This window comes from Geotrypetes seraphini, chromosome 5, assembly GCF_902459505.1.
Source record: "Geotrypetes seraphini chromosome 5, aGeoSer1.1, whole genome shotgun sequence".
Lineage (NCBI taxonomy): Eukaryota > Metazoa > Chordata > Amphibia > Gymnophiona > Dermophiidae > Geotrypetes > Geotrypetes seraphini.
Genome location: NC_047088.1, coordinates 5,973,511 through 5,985,866, shown reverse-complemented (window position 1 = coordinate 5,985,866; position 12,356 = coordinate 5,973,511). Strand labels below are relative to the sequence as shown.

At 45.3% G+C, this 12,356-nt stretch overlaps 1 protein-coding gene across 3 annotated transcripts in view; it reads left to right on the top strand.

The window, feature by feature from the left end:
• Window positions 1-12,356, top strand: part of KIF4A (kinesin family member 4A) — a 303,471-nt gene that overhangs the window by 116,878 nt on the left and 174,237 nt on the right. For all 3 annotated transcript variants that reach the window (XM_033944715.1, XM_033944716.1, XM_033944717.1), the window contains exon 11: window positions 7,227-7,359. In XM_033944715.1, the coding sequence (XP_033800606.1) occupies window positions 7,227-7,359 (133 nt within the window). The remainder of the gene's footprint in view (window positions 1-7,226; window positions 7,360-12,356) is intronic.

Here is a 12,356-nt window from a genome sequence, read left to right as displayed (position 1 = left end):
ATTTGAGTGGACAGAGGCAAAAAAAAGTTAAGAAAGCTGAAAGGGAAAAATCAATACGTTAGAGACAAGCATAAGGAGGAAATGGAACAAGAGAGGAGAAAAAAATGAACAGCAGACACTGGAAAGAGAATTAGTTGAAGATAGACAAAAAGCAGAAAGAGAAACTGGGACCAAGATGATGGAAAAACAAAATATCCAGACAACAAGATAGAAAAAATTGTTTTATTTTGAATTTATTAACTGGAATATGTTAGCTTTTGGATATGTGCATCACAATTATTTTTGTATTCAGTGGCGTAGTCATATACAGCTGATTTTAGGGTAGGGACTGGAGCCCAAAATTAGCAGATGGGCACCAAAGTTTCTCCCCGCCTGAGTGCAATTTACAAATACTTGAGCTATTGGGAATTCCCAAGCCCTGCCACCTGAAGACATCTTCCTCCAGTCTGGTAACCCAAAATCTCCAAGCTTTGCAGCCAATGGCAATATCCTCAAGCTGCCCCTGCTTTCATGCATGAAAGCCAAGATGGGGGGGGGGGGCAGGGAGGAAGGAAGGCAGCAGCTCTGCAATAATGCTGCCAGCTGCAGAACTTGGGAAGTTGGAGAGGAAGGTGGCCTTCAGTTGGCGAGGCTTGGGGATCCCTACTAGCTACAGCAGGGGAGATGTTCATTTTCAGGCAGCCTAAGCCCAAAGTGAGAGGCCCAAAAAAAGCAATAATATTTACCCTGACTGAATGATCCTACACGTGTGCTGCTGACAGCTGATTCAGCATCCCTGCTCTGATGAGGCTCACCTCTGAAGAGGCTCACCGTAGCTGTAATAGAAGTGAATGGGAAAATCAGGAGCTTGCATCCCTGCTCATCAGAGTGGGGACGCGGAAGCCTGTGGCTGCTCCCACTGTCAGCGATGCACGTGGAGGATTACTCAGTCAGGGCAAGTATTACTGCTTTTTTGGGTTCCTCTCCACAGTGTCCCTTTAATGAAGGTTTATTATTAGATACGTACATCTTCTATACTATATTAGTGATTGCAAATTTGGGACCTGCTCAACTTTATTTTTTACTCATCAGTTAGTGTTTGTGCGGCCCCAGAAAATTTTTTTTCGGTCAGTGTGGCCCAGGGAAGCCAAAAAGGTGGATACCATAAGAACATAAGAAACGCCTTCACCGGAACAGACCAAGGTCCATCTAGTCCGGCGATCCGCACACGCGGAGGCCCATTTAGGTGCTCCTTGTTGGAGACCCGGATTTCCCATATCCCTCAATATGTTTTGCAAGAAGGTGTGCATCCAACTTGCGTTTGAAACCCAGAACAGTAGCCTCTGCCACCACCTCCTCTGGGAGAGCATTCCAAGCGCCCACAACTCGTTGTGTGAAACAGAACTTCCTAACATTTGTCCTGAACCTGCTGCCACTCAGTTTCAGGCTATGACCTCTTATCCTTGTCACATCTGAAAATGTCAGTAATGCTGCTTCCTGGTTAATTTGGTCAAATCCTTTTAATATTTTAAAAGTCTCTATCAGATACCCACGCAATCTTCTCTTTTCGAGGGTGAACAGTCCCAGTCTCTCGAGGCGTTCCTTGTAGCTTAAATTCTCCATGCCTTTGACCAGTTTCTTGGCTCGCCTCTGCATCCTCTCCAACAGAATTTTATCCTTCTTAAGGTATGGAGACCTGTGTTGGACACAGTATTCCAAGTGTGGTCTGACCATTGTTCTATAAAGTGGCATTAAAACATCCTCTGACCTACTCGTGATCCCCTTCTTGCTTATGCCTAACATCCTATTTGCTTTCTTCGCTGCCGCCGCACATTGGGCCGATGGCTTTAGGGTTCTGTTTATCAGTACCCCCAAATCCCTTTCTTGTTCGCATTTGGCTAAAGTCACCCCCAACATCTTATAATCATGTTCTTTGTTTTTCTTTCCCAGATGCATCACCTTGCATTTGTCTATGTTAAAATTCATCTGCCACTTTATCGCCACGTTTCCAGTTCGTTTAGATCCTTCTGAAGGTCCTCACAGTCCCTTTGAGAGCCAACTACCCGACATAGTTTTGTATCATCTGCAAACTTGATTTTATTGCATGATGTTTCCTCTTCCAGGTCATTTATAAAAATATTGAACAAAATGGGCCCAAGAACCGAGCCCTGGGGCACGCCGCTGGTCACCTTTTCCCAGTCCGAGAATTTCCCATTTATGGGTTACCCTCTGCGTTCTGTTCTCAAGCCGATTTCCGATCCATCCTTGCACTTCTCCTCCTATTCCATGACTTAGTAGTTTACTCATAAGCCTTGCGTGCGGAACCTTGTCAAACGCTTTCTGGAAGTCCAAGTAAATTATATCCACTGGATCTCCACTATCTACTTGCTTGTTCACCTTCTCAAAGAATTGTAGTAAATTTGTCAAACATGACCTCCCTTTCCTGAAGCCGTGTTGACTAGCTCTTATTAGGTTGTGCTTATCCAAGTGTTGTACAATGCGATCTTTAATTAGTGCTTCGATTATCTTCCCAGGAACCGATGTGAGACTCACCGGTCTGTAGTTTCCTGGTTCACCTCTTGGTCCTTTTTTGAAAATTGGGATGACATTTGCTATCCTCCAGGCGTCTGGTATTTGCCCGGTTCTAATTGACATGTTAGCTAAGGATTGTAATAGTTCCCCAATTTCTGTCTTAAGTTCCTTTAATACTCTCGGGTGGATTCCATCCGGTCCAGGGGATTTATCACTTTTTAGTCTGTCAATCTGAGAGTAAATCATGTCCAACTCCACATTTATTGTTGTTAGGCTCTCCTCTATGCCCCCGGTGAATACCCTCCCAGTGTCTGGCATTGTTGTAGTGTCCTCGTTTGTGAAGACAGAGGCAAAGAATGAATTTAACTTATCGTCAACCTGTTTGTGTTCTTTGATTGACCCTATCCTTCCCTGGTCGTTGAGAGGGCCCACTGTTTCTCTTGCTGATTTCCTTCCTTTTATATATCTAAAAAAGGGCTTAAAGTTTTTGTTTTCTTGCGCTATCTTTTCTTCATAGACTTTTTTGGCTTCTTTTACCGCTTTATGACACTTTTTCTGGTCGATTTTGTGACGGTTCCAGGCCTCCGTCGTTTTTTCCCTCTTCCATTGTTTAAACGAGTTCCTCTTTTCCCTTACGGCAACCTTCACCTCTTTGGATAGCCAAGCTGGTTCACCTTTGCTCTTTTTCCGTCTTCCTTTGGATATCTTCGGTATGTAAAGATTCTGTGCTTCAATGATGGTGCTTTTCAGTAGGAACCATGCTTGATCAACTGTTTGGATTTCTGCTTTGCCCTTCTTGAGCCGTTTTCTAACCATGGTTCTCATGCTGTCGTAATTTCCTCTTTTGAAGTTAAAGGTTGTGGCTTTAGTCTTGACTGGTTTCCCCTTTCCGATGCCTATGGTAAAACTGATCATGTTGTGATCACTTGTCCCCAGCGGGGCCGCAACCTCTACATCTGCTGTCCTTCCAGTAATGCCATTTATAACCAAGTCCAGGATTGCGTTTCCTCTTGTCGGTGCTCCCACCATTTGTTCAAGGAAGCAATCTCCTATCATCTCCAGGAATTTTGTCTCCCTGCCACAGACTGACGTTCCCAGTTTCCAGTCTATCCCCAGAAAATTGAAGTCCCCCATGATTGTTACATTTCCTGATTTACATCCACTGTTAATTTCCTGCATCATTTCTTTGTCTGTTTCCTCAGTCTGTCCCGGTGGTCGATAATAGAGGCCAATTTGTATATCTGCATCTTTTTGTCCAGGGATCTTTATCCAGAGGGACTCTAGTTTACCATTTGCTTCCATCTCCCCCTCTCTAACAGACTCTATTTCCTCCTGGACGTACAGGGCAATGCCTCCCCCTTTTTGCCCAATCCTATCTCTTCTGTATAGTTTATATCCTTGCAATGCCGTGTCCATTCATTTTCTTCATTCCACCATGTTTCTGTTATTCCTATGATATCCAGTTGTTTGCTCCTTGCTAGTTCTTCCAGTTCGCCCATTTTGTTTCCTAAGCTTCTGGCATTTGTGTACATACATTTAAGATCTGTTCGTGATAATTTCCTGGATTGAGTGGTCCTCACATCCCTTTTTGTATTCATTTGATCTTTTTTGTTTTCATTGCCTCCTGTAGTTTCATCTTTTTCTTCCCCTATGTCTGTGTGGTTGTTTGAAGATACCTCTTCAGGATGTCCTGGTGTCCGGGCCATCGACTGGTTGTCGACTGTCGGCTCTCCCCTGATCATTAGTTTAAAGCCTTCTCAATGAACTTCTTCATGTTCTCAGCTAGGACTCTGGCTCCCTGCTTGGTGAGGTGTAGACCGTCCTTTCTAAAGTACCTGCTTCTTCCCCAGAATGTTGTCCCTACTCCTTCACCATGAGCAGGGAGGGGTAATTTTCATAGTGTTCCAGGCCGCGCAACAACCCTCTTCTCCACTCCTACTCCTTAACCGTAAACAGGGAGGGATAATTTGCATAGCATCAAATTTGCACCACCAAATTTCCCCGTCCCACTCCATCCAGCTACTTTTTTGTGCCACCCAGCTGGAAAAAATTTCTGGGGAGATCACTGAAAACAGTATAGAAATTTTAAAGATAAATAAATAGTAATGTGTGTCTGAAGGGGCCTGGCCTACTTGTACTGGAGGCCATGGGGAAGCAAAAGAATAAAGATAAATATCAGGCCCTGTGGATCAGCATATTTGGACTGTATTAGGTATTGTTAGCAATTCTCAAGTCAAATTGAGAACGCTTTTAATTGCAACTGACAATTTTCCCCCTATCACCAATGAATTTCCCATTTAGCAGTCCCTTTAAACATCCATAAGAACAGAGCTAAACTATCCCACCTTCAGGAAAAGACTGAAAACATACCTATTTGATCAATTCCTTTCAGCTCAGTAACTCTGCCCCTCTCTCCATGATACTATTAGTCTCCCTCAATGTGATGTGACTACTTCCCTTCGTATAACAATGTAGCCTTCCTCTATAATGTGTTGTAATGTTTTCCCCTATTATAACTGTGTAACTTTTTTTTTCCCATGATGCTATGTGGGCCTCTTGTCTTGTAAATCACCTTGAACCTGTACTGATTAGATTAGTTTCAAGCTGGTAGGCAGCAAACTTGGTTAGGCTACTTCATTGATGGCGCCAGGTTGACATATGGCGCTTTTCGGAAAGAATTAAAGACCACCCTGTTCAACAAATTTATTTCATAGCCAGTCTTCCTCCCCCCTTTTTTAAAGTTACCGCTCATCATACTGAATCCACTTTTTCTCCTCTCACGGTACTTTGTACTTGGTATTCTCTGACTGCTCAATGGCTTCTTCTCCATTTGTATTCTGCTATTCGCTTGGTTTACAACATTTCTATTGTAACATGTTAAAACTATATTGAACCTATGTATCTTTCTTCTTACTAATCTGCACCATGTAATCACAGGCCGCTCTGGGACCTCTTCTCCATCTGTATATTGTAATCGCTGATTGTACAGCTATTCTTCACTGTGAACCACCTAGAAGTCGCAAGATTATGGCGGTATAGAAAAATAAAGTTATTATTATTATTATAGATTCATACATCGAAGGATATCCTTTCCCCTTTGTTGGAACCCTTATTGTTATTCATAAGAACTTAAGAGTTGCCATATTGGGACAGACCGAAGGTCCATCAAGCCCAGTATCCTGTTTCCAACTGTAGCCAACATAGGTCCCATGAAACCAGCTAGATCCCAAGTAATAAAACAGATTTTTTTTCTGCTTATCCTAAGAGTAAGCAATGGATTTCCACGAAGCTATCTTAATAATGGACTTTGGACTTCTCTTTTAGGAAATTATCCAAACCTTTTTAAAACCCTGCTAAGCTAACTGATTTCACCACGTTCTCCGGCAATGAATTCCAGAGTTTAATTACACGTTGTGTGAAGAAATATTTTCTCTGGTTTGTTTTAAATCTATTTAGTAGCTTCATCGCATGCCCCCCTAGTCCTAGTATTTTTGGCAAGAATGAACAAACGTTTCACATCTACCCTTTCCATTCCACTCAGTATTTCATAGACCTCTATCATATCACCCCAAGCCATTTCTTCTCCAGGCTGAAGAGCACTTGCTGCTTTAGCCTCTCATCATAGGGAAGTCGTCCCAAACCTTTTATCGTTTTTGTCGTCCTTCTCTTTACCTTTTCTAATTCCACTATATCTTTTTTGATATACTGCGACCAGAACTGCACACAGTATTTGAGGTGTGGCCGTACCATAGAGCGATGGGCATTATAAATTTTCATCTTTGTTTTCCATCCCTTTTCTGATAAATCCTAACATTCTTTATCTGCCATTTTGACGCCCAGTCTTCCAGACTCACTAGGTCCTCTTGCAATTTTTCATAGTCCTCTTGTGATGTAATAACTGTCATTAGCAAATTTAATGATCTCACTAGTTATTTCCATCTCTAGATCACTGATAAATATATTACAAAGCAGTGGTCCCAGCATAGACCCCTGGGGAACATCACTATTTACCCTTCTCCATTGAGAATATTGACCATTTAAACCTACTGTGTGCTTTCTGTCTTTTAACCAGTTCTCAATCCATAATAGGACATTACCTCCTAACCCATGACTTTCTAATTTCTTTAGAAGTCTTTCATGAGGTACTTTGTTAAATGCCTTTTGAACATCCAAATATACAATATCAACCAGTTCACCTTTATCCACATGCTCATTCACCCCTTCAAAGAAATGCAGTAGATTGGTGAGGCAAGATTTCCCTTGACTAAATCCATTTTGACTTTTTCTCATTAATCTGAGTGGTCTTGCTGGAGCTTGAGCTGAAAAAAACTGGGGAAATCAGACCTAGACTCTTGGTTTGATCCTGGAGGGAACAGGGAATTGGTACTTTGAGCCAAGGAGGAGAGCATAAACTGGAAGATTGATCCAGAGGAAAGGGAAGAGATCAGACTGGGATAGAGAGTTCAGTTTATGGGGAGATGCAGTTGTGGTCTGGAAGAGAGGGAAACTCAGGGCAGAACTTGAATACCCCCCCCCCCAAAAAAAAAAGACATTCCTCATATTTGAATAACATTTTGTGCTGTGGTTTTTCTGTTTAACTTTAAACGTTTTTTGGTCAAAGTATGCAAAAGTGTTATATTCTGTACAGAATTATCTGAGGAACAATATACATGGAGATTCCAGTGATAAAGTTTAAGCTTGTGTCTTATGTCTAGTATGGAACCATCTGAAAATCTGAAGTCGCTGATGGAAAAGAATAGGTCTCTTGAGAAGGAAAATGGGAAACTGAGCCAGGAGCTGAGTGAGACTGCAGGACAAACGGCCCAAATGCTGGAAAGAATCATCCTGGTGAGAACATATGAAGGGGGAGGAGGAGTAATTGCTCTACTAAGACCAAAACCTATTAAACCCACAAAAGCTGGGTATAGAGATTATCCCAGGACAAGCAGGCAGCATATTCTTGACTGATGGGTGACGGCACCGACGGAGTCCCGGTACGGACAATTTTAGAGTGATTGCACTCTAAGAACTTGGAAAGTTCTAGTAGGCCGCACTGCGCATGCGCGAGTGCCTTCCCGCCCGACAGAGGCGCGCGGTCCCCAGTTTCTTAGTTTCCACGGAGCTAAGAAGACGCACTTTTTAACGGCTGTTGAAAATTTTTTCCTCACGCCTTCCCGCTCGCGTAAACCCTTAAGGAAATATTGTTTCCTTCATTTTCTTTTCTTTTCTTTTCTTTTCTTAAAAAAAAAAAATCTTGGTTTTTTTTTTTCAATTCTTTCGGTTTCGCCCCGACGGGGCCTGTTGCCACCATCGAGGCCTCGGCCTTCGATTTGGCAGAAGACGTTTTTACCTTCATGCCCCCTCAACCCGGGTTTAAGAAGTGCCAGCGGTGTGCACGACCAATTTCACTCACTGACCCGCACAACTGGTGTCTACAGTGTCTTGGTCCGGACCATCAAGCGTCTACCTGCACCCGCTGTGCGACTTTAAAAAAGAGAACTCTAAAAAACCGCCAGATTCAACAGCAGTTATTATTTGGTGCCGAGATGTCTGATCCTGCAACATCGGCACCGACATCGGCCCCATCTCAGTCGGCACCCACCTCATCGACACCGCGCAATACCGCGCCGGCGTCGCATCCCTCAGGTAAGCCGGCTAAGAAGCCTTCCCCGTTGGAGCGTCCTCCGGTCTCAGTAGCAGCGAGCCCAGTCCTGCCGACCTCGAGGCGCCCACGGAAACGCTCCGCCCCAATTGAGGTGAGTCCCTCGACCTCGGGCTCCTCATCCTCGGGGCGTCGAGCGGCACCACAGGTACCGCAGAAAAAAAAGGCGGTACCGGTGCCTTTTCTGGACGAGCGCATTGCAGCCGTCCTGCAGGTGCAGCTCAAGGAGCAGTTACAACAGCTCCTTCTTACTCTCTTGACACCGAGCCTTCCAGTTCCGGTCCAGTCTGAGCCACCGGTACCGGCAGTGGAGCAGCCTCTTTTGTCTGCGTCCACTTTGTCGGTACCGGTTCACTCCGCTTCATCGGTCTCTATGCCAGTCCTCACACCGGAACCGAGAGCTCAACACCAGGCTGTTCAGACTTCGGCACCGTTGCAGCCTGTAACATCTCCCGGTACCGTGTCTATGAGGTCAGGTAAGTCGGCACACAAATCCCGACACCTGGAACCCTCCACTCCAGAGTCTCGAGACCGTAGCTCCCATATTAGGGACCCTGATCTGTGGGGTGACTCCGAAGAGCCTTTTTTTTCTGAGGGTGAGTGTTCCTCGGATGAGGATGATCCTACTGCCCCTGATCCATCCGCCAAACAAGATTCCACATCTTTCACTTCCTTCCTGAAAGATATGTGTGAATCCCTTTCTATTCCTTTGGAGGCTGAGTCTAAAAAATCCAAAGCCTTTCTTGATGCACTGGATTTTGACCAGCCTCCAAAGGAATTTCTCAAACTACCCCTCCATGATATCTTGAGGGAAACCTTTTATAAGAATCTGGAGACTCCTTTGACCATCCCAGGAGCCCCTCGTAAATTGGATTCTTTGTATAAAGTGATTCCTATCCCTGGATTTGATAAGCCGCAGCTTCCACATGAATCCCTTCTTGTGGAATCTACGCTTAAGAAGTCTGCCAGAGCTAGTGTATACGCTTCTGTCCCTCCTGGCAGGGAAGGTAAAGCCATGGACAAGTTTGGTAAACGGCTATACCAGAATGCAATGCTAGCTAATAGATCTGGTAATTATGCTTTCCATTTCTCTTTCTATCTCAAGCATCTTCTCACCACCATGGCTTCCTTTGAAAAGTACCTTCCTGAACGAAAACGACAGGCTTTTCACCACTGCTCGTCCTCTCTCTTCCAACTCCGTAAGTTTATGGTTCGATCAATTTATGATACATTCGAACTTACCACCAGAGCAACGGCCATGTCTGTGGCTATGCGTCGCCTTGCTTGGCTCAGAGTGTCGGAGCTTGATGTCAACCATCAAGATCGGTTGGCTAATGCACCATGCCTGGGGGATGAACTCTTTGGGGAATCCATGGACTCTACCACCCAAAAGCTCTCCGCCCATGAGACTAGATGGGATACTCTGCTAAAAACAAAAAAGAAGACTCCACCGGCGCGGCCTTTCAGACAACAGTCGGCCTATCAACGCCGTTATGTGGCTCGTCCCTTGCCATCAGCTCCCCAACAACCTAGGCGTCAAAGTCAGCAACAACGACAGACCCCTAGGCCCCCACAACAGCAGCCTGCGAAGCCACCTCCACAGCAAAAATCCACACAGCCCTTTTGACTTAGTTCTCCAGGGCATAGCCAGCTTCCTAACATCTGCCCACCTACCTCAACCTATAGGTGGTCGTCTTACTTTTTTCATCAGCCGTTGGGAAATCATCACCTCGGATCAATGGGTCCTCAACATCATCCGCCACGGCTACTCTCTCAACTTTCAGACACTTCCTGCCCAAAGTCTACCAAAAGAGTCTGCTTTGAACACTCCTCAGTCTTCCCTCCTTCAGGAGGTTCAATCCCTCCTCCTTCTGAACGCCATAGAGGAAGTTCCTCTAGATCAGAAGGGGCAGGGATTCTACTCCCGTTACTTTCTAGTCCCCAAAAAAACAGGAGATCTCAGACCCATTTTAGATCTTCGCGATCTCAACAAATGCTTGGTCAAAGAGAAATTCAGGATGCTTTCTCTGGCCACTCTTTACCCTCTTCTCAATCAAGGCGACTGGCTATGCTCCCTCAATCTCAAAGAGGCTTACACTCACATACCGGTCAATCCGGCATCCAGACAGTACCTCCGCTTCATGATCAATCATTGTCATTACCAATACAAGGTACTGCCCTTCGGTCTTGCCTCCTCTCCAAGAGTGTTCACCAAATGTCTGATTGTGGTGGCTGCCTTTCTACGCTCTCACCACCTTCAAGTCTTTCCTTACCTGGACGATTGGTTAATCAAGGCCAATTCATCTCAGACAGTACTCCTGGCCACCAACCACACAGTCCTGTTTCTACAACTTCTGAGGTTCGAGATCAATCTACCCAAATCTCATCTCATCCCCACTCAGAGACTTCAATTCATTGGAGTGGTGCTGGACACAGTACTCATGAGAGCTTTCCTACCGTCCAACCGTCTAAAAAATCTTCAATCTCTGTCAGCAGGTACTTCCACAACGTTCCATCTCTGCCAAGCAAATGATGGTACTCTTGGGTCACATGGCCTCCACAGTTCATGTCACACCCTTCGCACGTCTTCACCTGCGCACTCCTCAATGGACCCTAGCTACCCAGTGGTCCCAAGCGACGGATCCTTGCTCACGACACACATCTGTGACATCATCTCTTCGTCAGTCTCTACAATGGTGGTTGATATCCTCAAATCTCTCCAGGGGTCTTCTGTTCCATCTACCTCCTCATCAACTTGTCATCACCACCGATGCCTCCCCTTATGCCTGGGGAGCTCATTTGAACGAATTCCAAACTCAAAGACTTTGGACAGTCCAGGAAATGAAGCATCACATCAATTTCCTGGAACTCAGAGCGATGTTTTATGCCCTCAAAGCTTTCCAACATCTTCTCTTTCCTCAGGTCCTCCTGCTGTGCACAGACAATCAAGTTGCGATGTACTACATCAACAAGCAAGGTGGGACAGGCTCTCACCTCTTGTGCCAGGAAGCCCAGAAGATTTGGGCTTGGGCCACAGATCACCAACTATTCCTGAAAGCTATCTACATTCAGGGAGAACAGAATTCCTTAGTAGACAAGCTCAGCAGAATTCTCCAGCCTCACGAGTGGACACTCCATCCTTTCACTCTATAGTCCATCTTCGCTCAGTGGGGCACTCCTCAGATAGACCTCTTTGCAGCTCCTCACAATCATCAGCTGCCCCTCTTCTGCTCCAGACTCTACTCTCATCACCGTCTGGCAGCGGATGCATTTCTCCTGGATTGGTCCAATCTGTTCCTGTATGCTTTCCCTCCGCTACCTCTCATGTTGCGAACCTTGTTCAAGCTCAAGAGGGAACAAGCCACCATGATTCTCATCGCTCCATGGTGGCCCAGGCAACACTGGTTCTCCCTTCTACTTCAACTCAGTTCCAGAGAACCTATTTTTCTTCCATTGTTTCCTTCTCTGCTTTCACAGCATCAGGAGACCCTTCTACATCCCAACCTCCAATCTCTGCACCTGACAGCTTGGTATCTCTCGGGCTGACTTTGAATGATACTCTTGTCTCAGCCCGTTCGTTCTATTCTGGATGCCTCCAGGAAACCGGCCACTCTGCAATGTTACCATCAGAAGTGGACAAGATTTTCTTCCTGGTGTCTTCTTCATCATTATAATCCTACGTCACTTGCTGTGAAGACATTGTTGGATTATCTTCTTTCTTTGTCTGACGCTGGTCTCAAGTCTACTTCCATCAGAGTCCACCTCAGTGCTATTGCGGCTTTTCATGAGCCAGTTCATGGAAAACTCCTTTCAGCTCATCCTTTGGTTTCCAGATTCATGCGGGGTCTTTTTAATGTGAAACCACCCCTCAAAGCACCCCCTGTAGTCTGGGACCTTAATGTCGTTCTCTCTGCCTTAATGAAACCTCCGTTTGAACCTTTGGCTACGATTCCTTTCAAGTTCCTCACTTGGAAAGTGGTCTTCCTTATCGCTCTCACCTCTGCCAGGAGGGTCAGTGAGCTACATGCACTAGTTGTGGATCCACCTTTTACAGTCTTTCATCATGACAAGGTGGTTCTGCGTACACATCCAAAGTTTCTCCCTAAGGTGGTCTCGGATTTCCATCTCAACCAATCCATTGTTCTGCTTGTCTTCTTTCCGAAACCTCACTCTCATTCTGGAG